This window comes from Heloderma suspectum, chromosome 1 (genome assembly GCF_057233095.1).
Source record: "Heloderma suspectum isolate Gila_16-S chromosome 1, 16-S_ref, whole genome shotgun sequence".
NCBI classification, from domain to species: domain Eukaryota; kingdom Metazoa; phylum Chordata; class Lepidosauria; order Squamata; family Helodermatidae; genus Heloderma; species Heloderma suspectum.
Window position 1 is genome coordinate 57,071,438 of NC_139458.1, and position 23,184 is coordinate 57,094,621.

The following is a 23,184-nucleotide window of genomic DNA, read 5'->3' on the forward strand; positions in this document are numbered from 1 at the left end:
AGCCCACGGGTTCTGGGTGGCTTGTTAACCACCCCAACAACCCACCCTTGCTGGATTGGCACATAACGAGAAGCCACCACAGCAGGGGCTTGGATTGGCAACCTGACACTCAGGGGCATGACAACCACCATGGCTAATAAGCCATGAGGGGCTGCCGTGAGCATGCGAACCAGGTCCATGTGTCATGTCATTAGTTCCTATATATCTTGAAAAAACAGTGGCAAGAACTAAAAAGATGTAGAACCGTCTGAAGAGACCATCTGAACACAGAGACACATGCACGCACACACAAGTTTATGTAAGCTAAAGCCCTGAATATATTCTTATCGATTCTTATTCATCCTCTGACCAGCTCTATCAACACAAAAACAATGTTACAAAACTTAAGGCAGTAAAAATCCAGACAAACCTCTCAGTATGTAGTAGATAAAAAATTGCAATTAGGTATTTTATTTATAGATCCAGGCTATTGCTTCCTAGTTGGAATATATTCATATATGCAATCATCAGTAATTAATTTTCATCACTTATTTCCTCCCTCAGCAACATGCTCTCAGATACATAATTTTAACGAAGAGCTTCTTACTGAATTTTGGGTTTATTCAGGCTCAACAGGATACAAGGAAATGAAGCACTGCTTAGACAATTATAATAAGGAATTATCTTATGATCAAACATCAGCTGAAAAAGAGAAGAATGCATAAAGAAGAAGAAAAAGCCAGTTCTTAGGATTTTATTGTCTGGCAATTTGACAATAACTCTTCACAGTGGAGCAAAATTAACTTAAAGGTCTAATGGGTTGGATCCAGATTATGTTAGTTGTTTTAGCTCAATTGAAATCAATGGGATTCAAGCTGATCAATTTCAATGGGACTAAAGTGTAACTAATGTAGTATGGATCCTATTCAATGGGTTGGATCCAGCTTCTTTTCCACCAGCGACAACATTCCCTGAGTGGAGTTCTGCTCAGAATGCTCTCTCTGCCAGAAAGTGGTGGTGGTGGGGAGAGATCTTCACTGATACCACTCTCCTTCTGCAACCTCATGGCACCTTCCCTTCCCCACTGTTTGAGGTTCCCCCAATCCTTTGGAGCATATTTTGGGGTGGCATAGGGAACCACCTCCTCCATTCTGCCAATGGAGTTTCCTCTTCTGGATCAGAAGCCTCCTGCAGATGGAAGAAGTCCTTCTATCTGAGGGTGGTAGATTCTGGATCTAACCCCATGTCTTTACCTTGAATGCAGATGCAAGTCAGAAATGGACAACAGCTTACACGTGGTGGTGCATTTTAATGTTTGGCACGAGTTCCTCTATAAGATGGTAAAAACCTGCAGCAATTCCCTCTCTGAGCAGACCTTCCCCATTTAATTCCAGGACTACTGAAGGATGCACTGAATATCTTGAGTTCCAGAGATTTAGCTCTTGCTGTTGGAGGATATGGAAAGTCCATTGCAAATGTTCAATATATGTACAGCAAGATAGTGCTTTGATTACTAAACTGGATGTAGCTAGGTACTGACAATAAAGTACTTAACTGCAATGCTTTCCATGATATACAATCTCTGTTTTATTCATAAAATACAAGACAGTATCAGTTCCATAATTTAACAACATTTATTGTGTTACCCTATGCCACGCTAACAGCTGGTAAAAGTCCAGTCACAGATCTTCAAAATGTTGGCTTTACGTCGGAGAAAGTGGCAGTCTTTTCACTATTTCAGCAGCAATCTTCAAATAGGCTTGAGCCTATAAAAGTGTTTTAAAACCCAATAAGTTAGTTTCTTAGATCAGAATGGAACAATATAAAGTCACATACTAAAGAGGCTACACGCTGGCTGTTCTATCATCAGCAAGGCAGCCCAAACCTCCTTGACTGAGCTGTTATGTCTTGGAATGTTTAGAGACATTCTAATTGTATGGGGCAAAGCACCAGCAGCACAATGTTGACAAATAATGCAGCTTCTATGAAGCAAAATATCAGGCCGTGTAGGATGGAGAGACATTACACTGACTCTAAGTACCAGAAGAGTAGAACGGAAGGGGTCCAGGGTTAGTAGAATTTTGGGCAGGCAGAGTGAGAAGAGGGCCCACATCATGGGGAGGGGGCAGTACCATGGAGCTAAGAGGAATGGTTACTAAACAGAAACTGAATAACCAAACAGCCTTAAGGAAGGATGGGTGAAAGAGGATGATAAGAGCCAAGGGAAAGGTAGCTAAGGAGAAACCTCACAGTGGAGCTCTGGACGGGACAGACTGACTGCTGTTGACAAGAACAGAGGGGACAAGCAAATGAGTCTTTGTGGCCATGATACTGTAGACTAGAGTTGCGAAGGAGGCACAGTGAGCAAGGGACTTGATCTTTCATATTGATTTGTATTAACCAACCAAAATTTGGCTGCAGGTCTTCTAGTATACACTGGTTCTATGTCTTAAAATGTGTTATTTGGAAAAGAATTTTTTTAAGAAACCCAAGAACAAAACCCAGAAATACCCACTGCTAAGGGCCTTGTTCATAAAATATTCACATGATACATATCCTTAACAAAATAGTGTTCAAGATTATATTAAGATATTAGGAAGACATTTGGGATTAGTGCTTTAGTTTAAATACACTCAGCTATGTAATCAATCCTGGCCAAAAGACAAAGTTGGTGTCCTTCCAGGAAAACATTGATGTGCTGTTACTATCCTAACAGAGATACTCAACATTCCTTTGCCCAATAAGGCTGTCTGGAGTGCTATATAAACAACTAAAAGATTGTTTCAAGGAACAGTCTCATTACCGCCGCATTATCTCCCCTCAAGTGTCATTGAATGAAACTGATTACAGTTTTAGATTTTAAAACTGCTATGATTCATCATGAAGCCGTGGCTTCCATTACAGCACAGCAGTCAGTGGAACCTATTCTGGTCACCCCGCACAACAAACCAATTGACTTGTTTCAAGAAATCCGGAACACATCTTATACCACACATTTTTTGAAAGCTGCCCTAAGGGTGGATTTAAAACTATTTCCCTTGCTTTCCCTTTCAACAGCAGCCAGCCAGATGATCCTGAGGAGTTTGCTAGCGAGGCATAATGGAGACAGCCAGTTGTTTGTCTCAAACATCTCATAACCAAAAGGTACAAGCATATGAATATAATGAAGCTATCTCATATCAAGGCAGACCATTGGTCCATCTAATTCTGTGTTATGGATCTCTAGCAAGACCCTTCTAATACCCGAGTTCTGAGACCATGTGTGTGCAAAGCATTTTCTCCACCATTCAGCTATGGCAATTAGCCAGGCATATGGGGTTCCATTATTAGCTATTGTAGCTAACAGCTGTTGATGACCCAATCTCTATGAATTTGTCTATATTATTGTTTTTAAGAGCAGGATATGGAGTGGGATGTAACTCACTAGTAGAGCCAGAGAAGCAATAGCGGGCTAGACAAACCAGCCATCTGTAAAGCAGCTTCCTATGTTAAGAGCCAACTAAGCAAATGGCTTGCCAGCAATTAAACACCAACTACAGCATCTCTTCCTTTTACTAATGCAGTCTCCTCCTATTTTTCTCAGACTGTCGTGACGGTAAAGAAGCATGCAGCATGTTAGTGGCAGTAACCTTGCGGGCCTTCACCTCCAGTCAGCTCTCCCAAAATAGGCCTCCCATCCAGCTTAAAGTTCCAGCCAACTGATTGTGGTGGCTTCGGCAGGGGATGGAAAAGGGAATAGGGGGAAGAAAGCGTTTTGCTTGGCCTCAAGGCTACTAATTGTAGACCACTACTATGATCATTAGCTATTTGGGAAAAATAAAATCCTTATAATACAAAGTACTGAATGCTGAATTTTCACAAAAGAATTCTTCTCCTAGTTGCATCCTTCATTGGCAGGCAAGAAAAGATCAAAAACAGCAGCTAGCCTAGATTCCTTTTACATAAACGTAATGTGTACACATATTGAACTTTTTCTCCTACTCATATTCTTTTTAATGGGCCATTTATCTGATCATAAAGCTGGATTCAATTGTTTGTGCCATCATTACTAAGCAACACAAGAGGGATTGAAGTGAAACAAGAGAATTTTAATGGGGGAAATGGCAAGGAGAAATTTACAGTTCTCATTTATCATTCAGAATGGTTTTCATATTAATATGGTATGTGCTCAATTCAGAGATTTTTCCTTCCTTTTGCATGGGAGTTTCTAGTGGGAATTGCTATAGCTCATCTTTCTGCACAGCAAGGAATACATTTTCCATAGCAAACGAAAAGCTGACAGCCTAACATTAAGAACTTGCTGACCAATCATTTAGAGACCAAACGCCTACTCTGGAGTGTGAAGAGAAACAAAAGAGAGCAAAGAGAAGGCATAGGTTCTCTCAAGATATAAACTACCAGTACCCAAAAAAGTCCTTTTGGGGCCTCCGTTTCCCCAGAAATTAGACAAGAGCTCTGTTGCTTTGAAGCTTTACAGATTTACAGGGTCAAAATCCTATCTGAGGTTCTAACTCCTGGCCACTTTCTATGCTATGGTTTCCATTCATTGAGACACTTGCAAAAGGCACTCCAGTACAAAAAAATAATAATACAAGGGCCACAATCAAAATGAGCTATTTTTGTGCGTGTAAGAAAATCACACACACCAACTCAGTTTTCTTTACAGTTTTCATAGGTGCAGTTTCATAGCCAATGATGCAAGGCAGTTTAATTGAAAAGCAATTTGCCATGCAAGCTGTGGAAGCTGAAGCAGTAAAAGTACAGGAAAGGCCATTCTGCATGCCTGGGTCCAGTATGGTTTAATTCACATGATCAAAATAAGCCCATGGGTTATTGGAGGGTTGTTTCCCCCTCCAACAAGCTATGCTGCCTTGGTTCGGAAGACATGACAAACTGCGCCTGGGTGGTGATTATGGTTTTAAATAAATTGCACTGTGATTTAAATAAGCCACCATGGCATATTTTGATTGTGTGAACCACCCACTGTGTATACAAGTAGTTCCTAAGTTTGCAAGCAAATGGTATACTCATGAGCCAAACATGAATCACCAAGCAACTCAGCTGAGCATAACAGACATATGACACAAATCCAGCAGAAATTGTCCTATTTGAATTAAAAGAAAGCACAGGTAGAATTTCTTCCTCTATTAGAACTGTCACAGGAGTGACTAGTGGGAGCTTTTCGTATTCAGGAGTGTATCTTGGGACAGGCTATAGTTTTCAGACTTTCAGGTGCTTTTATCTAGTAATGGCCCAACTTGATTCAGAATTGGGACAGCAATTACAAGTGTCTTTGGAAAACACACACATAAAAGATTGGGTTTTGTGTTCTAAATTGATTAATAATGTTGGCCAAAACTTATCCTATATTCCCTTCCCATTTTCAATTGTCCCTCGCCCTTTTTCTCTCATCCAGGTCCTGGGCGCTGGTCACAGCTCAGAGAGAGCTGTGCAAACGCCCCCAAAGGTGGATTTTTACGCTCCGAGCTATAAAAATATCTCAGGGAAATGACATTTGATTCATAATATATCTGAATATTACAAGCTGGGCAAATTCATCTCCCAAACCATGCAATTATGAACTTCAGCAACATCAATTTGAACAATTCAAAAATATTTATGTGCCCTTACCTGCTATATGGCAATTGAATGGAATAAGAAAACAAATGGTTGCTATATTTTCAAGTGAGCAAAAACTTACCATAACATAGAGCAAGCAACAATGTAGTCACTTTAAAATTGATTCCTTGAGAAATATCTTGCAATGTGAAACATTTTATAAGGATTTTTTGACCACTGGAAATTCTCTCATTAGACATAAAGGCATGAAGGTAGTGGGCAAGTTAGATTTCTAAGTTCAAACTTTCAATAATGAAGTTGAACTTTCAATAGTAAAAAAAAAAAAAAGATTGGGTTTTGCGTGTGTTCAAAATTGATTATTAACATTGGGAAGGGAATATAGGATAATTTTTGGCCATTTTCAATTGTCCCTCACTCTTTCCCCCACACCCAGTTCCTGGGTGCTAGTCACAGCTCAGAGATTGCTGTGCAAATGCCCCCAAAGGTGGATTTTTACTCTCCGAGCTATAAAAACATCTCAGGGAAGTGATTTCTTCCCATCTTTGTATGGAAGCTTTTCACTCCACTGGAATACTTTGAGACCATAAAATGGTAGTTGATTGCACAAAGTGCCTCCCATTGCAGAAGTTCCTCCATTTCCCAGTGAAAATGTGTATGTCCAATGTTCAATATTCATTAGAAAGGACTGGGCCTCCCTTTCACACTTTCAGCTGTTCAGCTACCAAAGAATAACTGGGGAAATTATTCAAGGTCTAACTGCTACATTTTATTCCCATTTTTCCTTTCCCTCTACTTAATATGCAAGGCTCTTAACTGAATTGCCTCCTATTCAAATCATGGAAGCACATGTCGTAAACAAAGTGAAAATGAATTGATCTCTGCTGAAATCTTGTTAGCACAAAAAGAAAGATTTGTAATCAAACACAATCCCGCCCCCCGCAAACGTTTAAAAACAAGGTTACTATATTAAACTCACCACATTGCTCTGGGGTTGTGAAACTACAATAGGTTTGCCAACATCAGATGACTCTCTTATGTGAACGTGTAGTGGAATGTCACCTGTATTAAGAAGATAAATTGACACGAAGGCTCAGTATTATATACATGTGTTTAATTAAATTAGCATTGAAATTACTTGTAACTGTATTTATTACAGCAATTAGCATTTGAAATGAAAATCAGCTGGAATACAAGCACAGCCAACATCAGTGGAACTTTAAAAAAAAAATAGATCAACTGCTCATTTACAATCCTCTACAAAAGCAGAGTGTTTCCTTCCTTATTCTTCCATAGAAGAAAAATTAATAGATGACCTATTTAGGGTTACAAAGGAAACCATGCCAGACCTGCATGCAAACGTTGGGCTTTCCATTTTCTGTTCAACTTAGCCATGGTCATTCTACTCTGAAGCCACAAGCTGACTTCAAAGGAATTTATGCTGCAGTGCAGCTACCCCAAAAATCAAGCCAAAAGCCTAGCTGAACAAACACAGTGCCTTGCATACGCATAAAAATATGTCCACAGTAAATTGTTCCAGTTTACAACTTATTCAGGCATCACATTATTTCTTCAGTACAGCAGTTCATTCCCTACTGATTTCCTGTAGTGTAATATCCTAATCAATATTCAAATACATGCTTAAATATTTAATTGCCAAAATGAAAGGAAGTGTTATTGTTATTAGGGAACTACAGATTTGATTATGTGCTAGTTACATATTCAATTAATTTCCCCTCCCAACAGTTAACTGTATATTGTGCATTTCTAATCAGCAGGGGATTGCCACAGACGTAACAAAAAATGCACAACATGCAGGATAGTCCCATTTTTTAAAAAAATGTATTTATGCAAAATAAACTTTTAAGATTTTAACAATTATAACATTATGCAATGACTGACTATAAAACCCAATCTATACATAATATGAGAGATAGGAATAAGTACTTCTCTTCACTATTTAGTTGTAGAGACAACTTTAACATTTTATTATTTATTAATTTATTACATTTCTATACAACACAATAGCCAAAGCTCTCTGGGTGGTCCAAAACAATTAAAACCATAAAATGCAACATGATAGCACACAGTATAAAAGTTTAAAAGTGTAAAACTTACAGTATAAAATACAGTAACACATTTAAAACAATAGAAACAGAAAGACTAAAATGCCTGGGAAAATAATAAGGTCTTCACTGGTTGCTGAAAAGAGCACAACATAGATACCAGGCGAGCCTCTCTGGGAAGCTCATTCCACAACTGGGGTGCCACAACAGAAAAGGCCCTCTTCTTAGCATTACTGGTCCTAATGTTGTACTAGAGCGACAATGAACACATGCAGTCTTAAGCACTTAGACCGGTTCTCCACGAGGCATTTATCGTGTGCTTGTGATTGGTCATTCACAGAAGTTCATGGGTCCTATACATGATGTCATCCTCCTCCAGGGCACCTCCCGCTCTTTGCAAGCTTTATCGCAGTTTTTTTTTCATGACAACGAACGTCCAGCATTTCCCCTCCTCCCACTATGAACAGCGGTAAATCTATGGTGTACTGAAGAAATGGTGCTTTATCGCAGCAATAGCACAGCACAATTTAGTGGTTTTATAATGAAACATATAGAACTTTCCCAGAAAGAAAGGGAAAAAAGGAAAACACCGAATGGAAAGGAGCTGATTGTAATCCCACAAGGAATCTGGAACCACAAGCCCTGGTGAAATTGTGGGATTTTAGCTTTATGCAGAGAGAGCCTTAGTGGCCAGTAAACCACAGTTGATCTGTAAAATTCTTTTTAAACTAAAAGTAGTTAAACTAAAACTTATGTAACAAGACATTTCCTCTGGGCTATCCAAGTCTCCACTATAGATATATTAATTGCTATGCTATGTATGTGATCCACTGACACTGCTTTACATACATTAGGTGGTTACAAGATAGAGGCCCATCTCAGTTGTGGTGCCCTCTTTATGGAATAATCTCCCCAAAGAGGCTTGCCTGGTGCCTACATTGTTATCTTTTTGGCTCCAGACAAAGGGCATTCTTTCTCCCCAGACATTTTAGAGACTTTGTTTCCAGATTTTGATGGCTGTTTATATACGTTCATATTTATCTATTTGCATGTTGTTTGTCATTTTGTATTACATTTTATATTTATATTTATATGTATTATATTTAACTGTTTATAATCCACCCTGAGAATGTCTATGATCGGCTGGATTAAAAAAAATACCATAAAAAAAAATAAAATCTGCTTTCACATTTGCTGTGGTAGCACAAAGAGTTGCTGGCACTCGCACAGCAAATGCAGCATCCTAAGCTACAACTCTGTCCACTGTCAAAAGAAAACCCCAAATTAGACCTTTGCTACAAAGGAGGACGTGCTCAGGGATATATCAGCTCTGTCCCAGCTGTCAAAAGACACCTAGTATTATGCAGCAATTCAAACTTTTCTCCCTACCCCCCACCCCCGCTGTTTCTTACACAAAGTTTGTTATAAATAAGTGGAAGATGGGCTTACAATCGCAGTGAAAAGAAAGTGTAATCTGTGAAGTATGAAAAATATTGACACCCAGTATTAACACTTCTTAAAACTCTCTCTCTCTCTCTCTCTCTCTCTCTCTCTCTCTGCTGTTCAAAATGCTCTGACACCAGACATTAGTGCCTGCAAAGTTTTCTTTGCCTTTTATACTTTTCCAAACTAGAACTTATGGCATGACTGTCTGATTTTGCACCCAACGCAGGGCACTCCTCATTAATTATTTGCTTCCAAGTATATTGGTGCATGTTAGAAGAACAATGAATCATCTCTAATTGTGGGAAGCTTTGCCACTGGAGACTTCCTACTGGTGGTCAGTACAACTCAAGGCTGAAACGAGGTCCTAGACTCTAATCCTCATTACTTTTTAAGCAGACAGCTAAGTGAACCCAACTGTGTATTTTTAATTATGGATTTCCTTGCTCTGTTAGGTCTCTGTCAGCCCCTGATGTTTCTATGAAGATTTCTGCAGAATCAACTTCCCTGTTCTTAATGAATAATCTGTATGAACCAATGTAATTATAGCAGTGCATGAAAATATATATCATTAGCAGGTACAATTATCTCATTTACCAGCTTAATTAAGGTATGCTTTTTATATTACATTATCAACCTACACTTGAAACATCACAGGCTTCAACATAAAACAAAAAATGATCTACTTGAGTGACTGCTCATTTCATCAGCATGGAGGGACAGATTTTCATAGCCAAACTGTCCCAACGCTGCTTCTCCCAGCTATAATTGCATTGCTCCCTTCACTAGTAACTTAACTGGGGAGGCGTGCCCCACCCCACCCCAACTGAAGAACCTGAAGGCTGCTTCTCATTCAGCCAACAACTCCCCCTTCTTCCAGGCAATGGAAGATCACCCCAACAGTCTCTGGGGCATCCTCCCATTTCCCAATGAGTGGGAAGGGACAACTGACCAGATGAGAATCAAAAGCTACACATACGCACACACAGATCAGGTAAACATTAACACTATATCACATATGTGTCTTTACAAGTAGTAACACTGCTCATGGTGATTAGTGCCAATAATCTAGTGTGCTCTACCATGCATTCCTAGGAGGCAGCAGTTGTATTCGGAAGACCACAGGACAGAGTGAAACCTCACTGACTACTCTTCATAAGGATATAGGAAGCTGCCTTATACAGAGTCAGACCATCGGTCCATCTAGCCCAGTACAGTCGACACTGACTGGCAGAAGCTCTCCAGGGTTTCAGGCAGGAGATTCCTGCTCTACCTGGAGAGGCCAGGGAACCTGGGACCTTTTGCATACAAAGCAGGGGCTCTACCACTGAACTACCCTTCTCTGGGAAACCGGAATAAACAAGTTGCATAAATGACTGTGGGGTTCTTTATTTTCTGGTGGGTGACGGATCCTATTCTAGAAATGTAGGGTGATTTTTTTAAATGAAAATTACAACGTTCAAAGAGATGCAAGAAATTTTAAGTGGCTGGCAGGTGATTACAACTACATCATAGCACTGACAGCTGTAATTAGGAACTTAAGAAGGTGCCTTATCCTGAGGCAGACCACTGGCCTACCTAGCCCAGTATTGTTGACACTGACTGGCAGTGGCTCTCCAAGCTTTCAGACAGGAATTTTTCCAGCCCTACCTAGAGAAGCTGGGGATTGAACTTGGGACCTGCTACAGCCAGGGCCAGCCCTCCCATGAGATGGGGTGAATCTCCTGCCTCAGCCCCTCAAATTATGCACCCCCATTCCTGCTAGGAAGATCCCCTGCCCTGCTAGAGCTGTCCTGCCTTTGCTCCAGCAGGTGGGGGGTTTGATATGCTCTGGAAAGCCCTACCTGCTGCTCTCCCGCTGTGGCATTTGCCACAGCGGGTGAGCAGAGCCAGCAGGGCAAATGCCACAGCAGGAGAGTGGCCAGTGGAGCTCCCCGGAGCAGTCACCCACCCTCTGGCTCACTCTTAGGATTCTCTCAGAGCAAGCCAGAGGGTAAGGGTGAGAGGCTTCTCTGAAGAGCCACATCAGTGAGGAAAAGTCGCTGGCACAGCTCTTCAGAGAGCCATTCGGGCCCAAATGCCTAGCTCTGAGGGGATCCTTTCTCTGAGCCAGGCATCATGGGAGAGGTGTCCCAGGAGATTACCTATACCACAGGCAATGGGGGAGGGGGACATGTGGCAGCAAGAATGGGGGTGATGCAATAGCAGTGGTGGCATATTTGTGATCTCCTGCCTCGGGTGGTAGGACAGCTTGCTCTAGCTACAGCTATGCTTTCTGAACATAGTTCCATTAGAAAAAGTCCCAGCAAGGCACTAGACGCAAATCCAATGAAACTTCAATTATTAGAGAGGGAGAATACTAGCACCTGCATATGAAAACAAGTGCAACTGAAATCAGCAGATGTGAAGGATCAAGGCCAAATAAATGTATTTCAATATTACCTTCCATACAACACAAGATTGCATCCCACTTTCATCTAACTACTATTATTTAAAACAAGTTATTTTAAAACCACCATATTCTTACCTAAAACATCAAGACCAAGACTGCTGGCTAGGTTCTGAACGCCATCAGCTCCAAATATATGGGTTTCATGTTTGCATTTTGGGCATTCAAAAATGCTCATGTTTTGAACAAGCCCTAAAACCTGGTAAATTAAAAAGAAGATATATATAAAAGTCAGTAAAGTGGCTGTTTCCTCTAATTTTAGAGAAATAAATAAAAGATATCCCACATGGAGAAAAAAAGGCTGACTATAAATTGCAGCAAAAGTTCATTCATTCATTAAATATATATCCTATCTTTCCACCAAAAGTGGCACTCAAGGCAGCTAACAATAATAAAACCGAGATAAATTAAAAACGCAATTAAAAACACATCAATAAAATAAATAAACAGCACCCAACCCCCTTCAGCAGCAGATCAGCTTATATGCCAAAGGCCTGGCTAAATAAAAACAGCTTTGCCTTCAGGCAGAAGGACAAGATGGAGGGAGCCAACCTCTGCAGAGAGTTCCGGAACCTGGGAGCAGCCACTGTGAAGGTCCTTTTTTGTGTACTCACCTAACGTGCCTTTCACAGCAATGATACGAAGAGAAGGGCCTCCCCCAAAGACCTTAAAACCCAGCCAGGCTCATATGGGAGAATGCAGGTAGTGGTCACCCATACCAGCCTGGTCTTTCAGAAAGCCTGGGCTCAATAGGGCTTTATAGATCGGAACCAGCACTTTGAGTTGTGCCTGGAAACAAACTGGTAGCCAGTGAAGCTGTTGTAACAAGCAAGTCACACACAAGGGAGAAATTATTCTTATGCCTCTATTTCACAATTTGGCATTATGAACAGGATAATGAAATGTACTATTACATACACTGCAATTAGATATACAGTCAGGGCCAGAAATATTGGAACAAGGATACTGTTTTGGCAGTTGGCCTCTGTACACCACCACACTGAAGTTGAAAGGAAACACACCCAGATGGGAGTGAAGTCAGGACTTTCAGCTGTAATTCAAGGGGTTTGGCAAAAGTGGGGCACTAACTATTCAGGAAGTACAGCCAGTGGCATACACACACGCCCATCGTTGGTGGCTCATAAGAAATGGAACGAATGGCTAACAATGGCAGCTGCATGGCCAGGTGTGGCGTGTTTCCTGGGCACCCCATGACCAGTCAAGTAGATAAAAGGCCTGAAGGTGGTTCTGAGTGTTACATTTGCATTTGGTAGCTGTTCACTGGAACTCCCAACATGAGGTCCAAAGCGGTGTCCATGCAAGTGAAGGAGACCATCATTAGGCTGAGGAAACAAAATAAACCCAACAGAGAGATAGCAAAAACATTGGAAGTGGCCAACACAACAGTTTGGAACATCCTGGAAAAGAAGGAATTAACTGGCAAGCTCAGCAACAGCCAAAGGCCTGGAAGACCATGGAAGACAACTAAAGGGGATGACCGCGGAATTCTGCTCAGGGTGAAGAGGAACCCTTTCACAACATCTAGCCAGGTCAAGAACGCTGTTGAGGAGATAGGCATGTCATTGTCAACATCTCCAGTCAAGAGACAGCTTTATGAATGTAAATACAGAGGCTTCACAACAAGGTGCAAATCACTGGTAATGCTCAAGAACAGACAGGCCAGATTAGCCTTTACCAACAAACACCTAAAAAAGCCTGCCCAGTTCTGGAATAAGATTCTTTCCACTGATGAGACCAAGATTAACTTGAACCAGAATGATGGGGAGAGAAAAGTATGGAGAAGGAAAGGAACAGCTCATGATCCAAAGCATACCACATCATCTGTCAAACATGGTGGAGGCAGTGTTATGGCATGGGCATGTATGGCTGCCAATGGAACCAGATCACTGGTGTTTATTGATGACCTGACTGCTGATAAAAGCAGCAGGATGAATTCTGAAGTGTATAGGGCTATACTTTCTGCTCAGATTCAGCCAAATGTTGCCAAACTGATAGGACGCCGCTTCATATTGCAGATAGATAATGACCCCAAAATACAGCAAAAGCTACCCAAGAGTTTCTCAAGGCAAAGAAGTGGGCTGCTCTTCAATGGCCAAGTCAGTCACCTGATCTCAACCCAACAGAGCATGCTTTTCACTTACTGAAGACAAGACTGAAGGCAGAAAGACCCACAAACAAGCAGCAGCTGAAGGCAGCTGCAGTAAAGGCCTGGCAAAGCATCTCAAGGGAGGAAACTCAGCATTTGGTCATGTCCATGGGTTCCAGACTTCAGGCAGTCATTGACTGCAAAGCATTTTCATCCAGGTATTAAAGGCGATCCTTAAGTTTGAAATGATGTTGGTTTGTTCCATTACTTATGAGCCAGCAACGACGGGTGTGTGTGTATGCCACTGGCTGTACTTCCTGAATGGTTAGTGCCCCACTTTTGTCACACCCCTTGCATTATAGCTGAAAGTCCTGACTTCGCTCCCATCTGGGTGTGTTTCCTTTCAACTTCAATGTGGTGGTGTACAGAGGCCAACTGCCAAAACAGTTATCCTTGTTCCAATATTTCTGGCCCTGACTGTAGAGTCAGCTACAGATATAGCTAAAAAAGATGTGGAAGTTGGTATAAAGCCGCACAACAGCAAAGCAACAAGGAGGCTCTGGATCCACTGTGGATGCGGTCAGTCTTAAGGTACCAAAACTTTATAGATATCAGAGATTTCCAGGCAAGCTCGGTTTTCTTGGGAGGGGAAGAGTTCTGGTGATTACGTGTTTCTTAGCAAAACATACAGATTGAGCAGGAAGGAAGAAAATCAGTAAGAAGTGCCAATTCCAAGGCACTGCATATCCAGAAATAACAGCGGCCACCCAGAGCCTCAAGCTCTAATGAGTTAGAGCTACTTTCTCTCAAATTCAAAACTGCCAACTTTCCAGGTCTCTCAGCCTGCTCTTCTAAACACCTAAGAGCAAACAAGTTTAAACCCCTTCCCATCCTGCATGGAGCTGACCATCTGTAACAGTGCATCCTATATTCATTTTACTCCAATGGAGCCGACTCCCAAGTGTACATGCTAATGAATAAGGTGATTTGTTGCCTTGACTGCCCATTAAATTAGAATTAATTATTGGTAACTAAGTCACGCCAAAGCTAAAGGAAATCTGTGATATACAGGGCCCATAACAATAACTTTGCCCTTAAAAAATGTTTCATTGGGTATTTACAGGGCAGGCGGGAATGAACCACAATTTTCTGTTCTCTCTGAAGAGGAAAGACACATTTAAAGATCAAACAATAGAAATAATTACAGAAGGCATAATGTGACAAACTATTGAAGGAAAATCTAATGCACTTCTATTAGATGTATCCTCTTAAATGCTAAACAGGCCAAGTTAACTTAGAGAACCTGTCAGGAATTTTAGATAGACTGCATATGACATTGATTCTTCCTCTCTTAATGAGGAAGAAGAAAAAACTAATTATATTTTATTCATCACTCAAACCAAGTTCTGCACCCTAGGGCTTCCTTCCTCTTTCCCCAAGCTTAGAAAAACATTCAAAACAGCGCTCCAAGTCTTCATATTAAGCCTATTTACCCAAAATGTTGAATTCCCACAGTTTCATATACTTTTGAGTGTAGCCTACAGTGATGTGTCTATTAAATACACATACCTTGTATGTGCTGCACTTGCCAAATTCAAATATGAGCTCAGTTTTTCCCCAGGTTTTTGCAATAAGCAAAAAAAAAAGTTCCATCGAGTCTGATTTATGGATACCTACTAAGCTGAGGACAGTTGGTTGTGTACACTATTTAGGTTGTGTGTAAACATAATACTGGGTACTGTAGACACAGTCACTGTTACCGAGGCCAAAGTCAAGAAAATCTCCTATGAGGCAATCTAAGGATGCCCATGAATATGTCTTATCTCCTGCAATGTTGCCTTTTGCAAACAGTAATACATCACAATATGGTGTAGCATTGCATCTAAGATTGCAGGCTGGGAAGTCCCTGGTGTAATGGTGGTAGGAAACAATTATATCTATCAGCGGGTGAATGGAGGGAAGCAGTTCTGAGTAGCACCAGCAGAGAATGGAAGCCTAGGGCAGCATCCATGTTGTAGTAAGAATTTTAGTATCAAGTCTGCTTGTTCCATCCACACTTCAGTCTCCTGTGGCATCACTTTGAAAATCCTCACAAGCAAATCTAGTGGAAACATCACTTCTGCCATGAATTCAGTAGGTGGCCTTAGGCAAACCACTCTTTCCTTAGCTTCAGATCCCCCATCTACAATACTGAGATCAGTGCAGGGTGGTGCTCGCACCTTGGATAGCTCCTTTAGACTTCTGACTAATTCTGACTGGAACCCGGAGTGGATTCACCGACCTACTGACATTGGAGCCACCAGCCTCCACTGACTGAGGTAACACTGACCAGCCTTCCCAGTGGTGTAAGGAAGCCTTCCCGAACCTGGTGTCCTCCAGATGTTTTGGACTACAACTCCCAACATTGGCCATAATGGCTGGGCCTCATGGGAGGTGAAATCCAAAACATCTGGAGGGCTACAGTTTGGGGAAGGCTGGTATAAGAAATGGTGACTGGATGTGCAAACTCTTGACAAGGCTGCTCAGAGGGGGGAAAGTGTGGTTGTCAGCATAGCATACAAAGCTGATAGGTATCACCACTGCTCTCCACAGGCTTTTTTCCCTCTCTGTACCAGTTCATTGTATGGCAATGATGTCTCTTCTTCTCTCATATATTAGATACTCGTCAGTAATGCATCTCTACTTGAGCGTAAGCTTGTGGTAATCGCATTTTAACACAGCTAGAGGAGCCAAGTGGGAATCAGAAACGTTGCCAGCAGTTTGAACAAGAACTTGCCTGCCAGAAAGCTTAGGGGGGAATGCCCCTCCCTTACAGTTGTGCCCCCCTACGTAAGCTATCACGCATAGCCAACTGGGTGGAACGTCTGAGCTCCACCTCTAACTTTTCCCGCTTCGCTCTGCACCGGACTCTAGCATCCCTCAGGTCACACGCCGCATTCTTCTCCTCCGACCGAGACCTGGGTTCTCACAGGGGAGGAAAGGGGAGGGGGCTTCAGGTCGAGCCATCTGCAAGCCAAGTTCCTGAGAAGAATGCCTCTCCATATCTGAGCTCACTAGGGAGGAAACCTCCCCCAGTTCTGACTGTTCCTAATCTCAATCTGAGCTGCTATCTCCACACGTTCAGAATCATTCCTGACACCTCCCCCCCCTTGTTTCAATCCAGTTCTCAGTCAGCCTTGAATTTATCCTGTAAATGCTCTAGAGGAATTTCTTGACTCCCAACATACCGTCCCCTAGTCACTCAACACTTAAAAGAGCGCTTAGTTCATATTGCCCTTCATTTGCATGGGAATTGGAGGGCACGTGAGCATAACTTCTGTCATTGGCTTTTCACAGGCCTTACCTCTTGGCCCTTGTGTACAATAGGTCCACATTGCTAGAGGAGTAGTCACCTTGACAGCTTTTCCCTAGGAAAAGACAGGCTCTGGTGCCTAACAAAGTCAAATTAGCCGGAAAACTCAAAGATGGACCTGAACTGGGAATACTGGTTGTTCCTGCTCCATTGCACTGAACAATGGTATGTCTACACCCATGGAGGTGCTCAAGCCTCAGAACGCAGTTTTGAAACACAGACTTTAACTCCTACAATCTTGTTACCAAGCAACTATTTGCCTTGTCTTTTTGGTACCTTATTTTACTGTATGTTTGCGTATCATGAGAATCTACTTTCCTTAAAAAAAAAAAAACATCTGTTTTTCTAGTGTGCTTGTTTATTCCAGCCCTCTATGCTTTGTTGTGCTCATGCTAATGGAAATCAAAAACATTTGGGGGTTTTATAGGGTGATTGAGGTACCACCAAAAAACCAGAGGGCAGAAAATAATAAGTTAAGTTCTATTTTATTAAGACCCTGGGGGAAGGGTTGATAACTTCTGGTTTTGTGAGTTCCCTAAAATTATTTTTAGGGAACTGTCTGAAAGTGTAATTGTAGGCGATTGATTTTTTAAAAAAACTGCTGACATTCCTCCTCCCAGTGTCCCAAAACATACATACTGACAGTCCAATGTAAAATCAAATACTGTAAATCAAGCAGTGGCATTCAATATTCATCAAATCCTATTAATTATAAAATATGAAAGTTGGTAGATGCCAACTACCAATACTACTGACACTGACCAGGTTTGCATGATCACAGAATGAAAATAATCTACAGTGGCTTATTTTCCCTCCCGCGTGTGCTGGTCACGAGCTCCCTAGTTACCCTCGTCGGGCTCAGGTTGTCATGACCCGCCCCGGGTTCAGATGTCACAACAATTCCATGCCCGGTGAGGGTAAATATGCTAATTAGGTGGCTAGCAACCAGCACACGTGAGGAGAGAAAATAAGCCAGTGTGGCTTATTTTCCCTCCATGATTATGCAAACCCACCCAATTTTTCCAATAATAATAAAGACCTTTTCATCTTAACAATGGGGAAAAGTCATAAGCTCAGTGGCAGAGCATAAGTTTTGCATCGAAAAGTCCTGGGTTCAATCTCTGGTATCTGCAAGAAGGGTTGGGAAAGAGTCCTGTCTGAAACCCTAGAGAGCTGCTCACAGTCAGTGTAGACAATACTAGTTAGATGGACCAATGGTCTGGTTTGGTATAAGTTAGTTTCCTACATTCCTAACAAAGGCTGTCAAGTATTGGTCTATGATCCCTTCCCTTTACTAGGGATGCTTGAGGAATTTGTTCTTTGTGACTTCTGATACAAACTGATCTCCTGGAGTAATGTGCAGATCAGAATGCAGTTATCCTTTGAATATCGCGCTTTCCAATTTTTGTGATGTAGTTCGCAGCTCAAAGAACATACCAAAATGCATATAAAATGTGTATTTGGGGATAAAATACATTTAGAACTGCATATTTTGTGAGAAAATATGTTCAAAATATATTTAAAAACAAATTTTCATGCAGATTAAAAACAAACAAACAAAAAACACAGATTAATGCAGAAATGGGATAGAATGGATTTATGAATGAACACATGAGAAACAGATATTGACTGGAAATAGGCTATCCCTACCCTATATGACCTGAATTTTACCATAACCCTTCTTGGCCCAGGATCTACACCACTGTAGTTTTAAGGTGGCCTATTTGCACCTACTTGCCAATTAAGATAATATTCAATCAAGGCACCCAAAGCCTATCTGTGCAGGAAATCAGGTCAGTCACTTTAAGTAGCTGAGCTTTCTTGGTGGTTGCCTCCAGTATTGTGGAACAGTCTTCCAAAGCAAGTATGTAGAGCAGAATCCTAACACACTTTAGAAGGAGCTACAAAACCCATCTTTTTAAGAAAGACTTTTGTAAGTTGGAGGTATCCTGACTGGAGGTGAGTGCTACTATATTTTTATGTTACCATGCTCTTTTAAAGTTTTATTTTTAGAATGTTGTTGTGATTTGCCTTGAGCATAGGAGAGGTGGAAAAGAAATATTTTAAATAACCCAACCCTGAAAAGTAAGCTGTAAGTGTTGCAAAGTTACTTGTTTAGGCAGGCCTTTCAGTTATTAGCCAGTTGGTGAGTTTTCAACATGCAGTCCATTTCAAATACGATTAGATTTTTAAACCATCTTAGATGGTAAGCTTGAGCGTGTGAATGTTTTTGCATGTAGTTTTAAGGTGCGCTTTTTGCCACCTGGAGGTTTGTTTTTAAACAAGATCAGGCAGGAGATATAGCCAGTGCTGTCCTATATCAAACTCTGAAATCAAATATCAGTCATCACCTTATGTCAAATATTGACACTTGGCTATCAAAATGCTCAGCGAATACTCACCATTCATTTACAGAGGATTTCAGCTCGAATTCCATACCAGTGCTTGCTACCCTTATCAGTCTGAGCTGCATCTTGCATGAGAAGACAACTGAACTCTGCACATATCTACAGTTTAGCCAGCACCGCAGTTGCCATGGTTGAATAAGCAGCATTTCTTCAAGAAAACTCTTTAGAGAGATGATTGATACTATTCTTAATGAAACTTAATGATACATCTGATGAAGAATAATTATTTCTTATAGGTAAGCTTAGGCAAAGAACACTAGTTAGCTACACTTTGCCATTAGGGCTGCATTCAAATATTCTCCTGTTGTGATTTTTGTGTCAATAGTAGTGGTTCTCCGGTGGGCACAAAAGACAACCCAAGGGCTGTGTATGCTATTCCCCATGCACCCCAATCCTCCTCATTGCTACTGTATGCCAAATGTGCTGCTACTTCACTACCACTGTTTGGATTATAGTTTGGGTCCTCTCCTTCCTGGAAATAGTCACATGGTAAATTGTATGATGTCATGATGCTATATAGCCAGATGTAGCATTAGGATGACATCACTGAGGGCAAACCAAACAAACAGCAAGGGCAATGCTTCTTGAATTGGTAAAAACATTTGAGCCCTTTTACAGCAATCACTGAAAGATCACCGAGAGATGGGGGGAAAGATGCTGCCAAGAGTATACATACACACACACACACACACACACACAACACTCCACTTCAGTTCAGCCCTTTTATCATCTGTTTATCTCTATCTCTTCATCTTTATATGAAATAGGGAAAAGAAACCAACCCAGCAGCGTGCAAATCCCTGTAACTGACTTGCTACAATATGGATACTGAAGGGGTCCCATTAACTTTCAGTCTTTGCTATTTCATAACGAGACCTTTGTTTTGTTCTCAGGAACATTCTGCCCCAGATACCAGATTCTATGAGTAATGATGTGGAGAACTGCAGAAGAGAAACAGCCTTTTTATGGGTTTTGACTAAGCAGTTTCTTGATTAAGTAGCAATGGTACAAGTATAATGCACTGTAGAAAAATCAAACACCTCTTTTGTTTCATTTTTTAACGTTTTCATACTTCACTGAGCTTTAAAGTATTACACCATCCTTAACCATTAGTAGTCCTGACAGAAGTTATCACCTGTCAATATTTTTTACATTTCATATCAAAGCTTCTTTGGGGAAAAATGATGTCGAAGCCTGAGCCAAGCCTGATTACAGATCAAAATATCAGAATGGGCTTTTAGAGCAATGTTCTCTCTCCAAAAAACAAAACAAAACACCTTTTATCAACCTACCTTTGCTGACTTCTTGATTGTCTCTTTAAGACTGTAAGATTCTTGGGGCAGGGATCTAATGTTGGGGCCTAGTTTTTGCTTATGGAAGAGTGTAAAGTGCCATTTACACTGCTGGTACTGTATACATAATTTTGGGCTTAAAGAAGTTGCTGGGTTACTCCACAATTCTTTTTTTATTGTACTCATCTCATTCACATTTGGCGTTTTTACCCATAAGGATATACACTTATCATTCCGAATGTCCAAGGCACTAGAGGTTTGTATTTTTCAATCTATTTTCAATATTGTCTTCCTACTTGTCTTGCTTTTTTGTTAATTTTATGGACTCTTTCAGCATTTACATTTCCTTTACACAACTAGTGTAATTTCTCCAGCCCCTCCCATTACTTGGTATTCTGACTCACAAAGTTCAAATTGTTAAATAGAAAATGCAGCAAAGCTGTTCCTACCTTTCATCCTCTTAATAAGTTACTAGTGCTGGCCCAAACCATTTTACTTCCTGAGGTAGAGCATGAAATGGTGACCCCCTTCCATTTCAAGTCAAGGTGCATGGTATCCAAGGCCAGCCATGTTATTTTGGCACCTGAAGCAGAAAACTGCACAACCATTTCTCACCCTCCCTGGCAGTAAAAATACAATCATAACAAATTAAGTAACAATTTCCTCCCTTTCATGGCACTAAAAATATGCTGCCTGAGGCATCCATCTCACTCTGGCCTTGTTCATTCATTCATTCATTCATTCCATTTCTATACCGCCCAAAAGCCGAAGCTCTCTGGGAGGTTCACAAAAATTAAAACGGAGCACACAATAAAATACTATGAAATATATAAAACATTAAAACCACAGTATAACAATACAATCCCAATAAAACCTAGCAGCAGTGCAGGAATTTAAAATACAGATTTAAAACAGCAAAGCTAAACGTCCAGAAAGCTAAAATGCTAAAATGTCTGGGAAAATAAAAAGGTCTTCACCTGGCGCCAGAAAGAATACAAAGCAGGTGCCAGGCGAACCTCACTAGAGAGCTCATTCCACAGCTGGGGTGCCACAGCAGAAAAAGCCCTCCTCCTAGTAGCCACCCACCTCACTTCCTTTGGCAGGGGCTCATGGAGAAGGGCCACTGAGGATGATCTTAAGGTCCGGGCAGGCACATATGGGAGGAGGCGATCCTTCAGATAACCTGGCCCCAAGCCATTAAGGGCTTTGAATGTTAATACCAGCACTTTGAATCAGGCCCTGAAATGGACTGGCAGCCAGTGCAGCTGGAAAAGTACTGGCATAATGAGCTCGTTGGCCAGTCCCTGTTAACAATCTTGCTGCCCTATTTTGGACCAGCTGAAGTTTCCAGACCATTTTCAAAGGCAGCCCCACGTAAAACACATTGCACTAATCCAAACGAGAAGTTATCAGAGCATGGATAACTGTAGCTAAGCTATCTCTGTCCAGATAAGGGTGTGGTTGGTATACCAGCCTAAGCTGATAAAAAGTGCTCTGTGCCACTGAGTTCACCTGTGCCTCAAGTGACAGTTCTGGATCCAAGAGCACCCCGAAACTATGAACGTGATCCTTTAGGGGGAGTGCAACCCTCTCCAGAACAGGTTGAATATCACCTTGCCGGGCAGACAAACCACCCACTAACAATACTTCCGTCTTGTCTGGATTGAGTTTCTAATGCCAGAGCCAGCCCTGTAAATTACATATTCTACCTTCTGTGCTGTGCCCCAGTTCAGTCTAATACCTTCCACTGTCAATTCAAATCTTCTAACAATTCAAATCTTCTAGTGTATCTTCACTGCCCAATTTCACATCGTCAGCAAGGTCTCTATGGGGCATTTCTTCAGGTCTCAGCTTTAAGAATATACATTGTGGGATCCCTGTTAGGCTTCTACTCTCAGTCTTGCTTTCATAATGCATGCCCTGGATCAGACTAGCTATGGTCCTAGATGCTTTATCATTTTAATTGTTGTGAACTGCCCAGAGAGCTTTGGCTACTGGATGGTTTCTCCCACAATGGTATAAAAATAAAATCAATCAATAAATGTGGAAAACATCAATGTCTTAAAACAGGTATGACCAACTTCTGTATTCTCAGGCCAATATTATCCAAATGGTTGTGGGGCAGGTCAAAAACTTACTTTGCCCTATAAATATATCCCCTCCCAAGTGGTCAGGTGCCATTTATCTAACATTAAAGACTGTCCAATTGCAGTGCAGGAAGTCCAAGCTTAGCCACAGTACTACACACAAATCCCAACAGAAAGAACATTCGCCTTGTGGGTTTTCTACACTTTATGAGTGAAACTTAGCATAGTCAGCTGCCTTCTTCCAAGTCAGGCCACTGTTCCATCTAGCTCAGTTCTGCCTACACTGATTGGCAGCAACTCTCTATGGTTTCAGAGCCCTACCTGGAGATGTCAGAGACAGAACCCGGAACCTTTTGCATGCAAAGCATGTGATCAACCACTGAACTACCGTCTTTCCCTTAATGTAAAACTGCAGACAAATATT

At 41.3% G+C, this 23,184-nt stretch overlaps 1 protein-coding gene across 4 annotated transcripts in view; it reads right to left on the bottom strand.

The window, feature by feature from the left end:
* Positions 1 to 298: 298 nt before the first annotated feature.
* NUBPL (NUBP iron-sulfur cluster assembly factor, mitochondrial) overlaps positions 299 to 23,184 on the bottom strand; it is a 73,701-nt gene continuing 50,815 nt past the window's right edge. For 2 of the 4 annotated variants that reach the window (XM_084843963.1, XM_084843947.1), the window contains 3 exons: positions 11,593 to 11,713; positions 6,536 to 6,618; positions 299 to 1,745 (listed from right to left, as the gene is read on the bottom strand). In XM_084843963.1, coding sequence (XP_084700089.1) covers positions 1,683 to 1,745; positions 6,536 to 6,618; positions 11,593 to 11,713 — 267 coding nt within the window. In that variant the 3' untranslated portion in view covers positions 299 to 1,682. The remainder of the gene's footprint in view (positions 1,746 to 6,535; positions 6,619 to 11,592; positions 11,714 to 23,184) is intronic. The other 2 variants (XM_084843957.1, XM_084843938.1) reach the window with 1 other exon arrangement.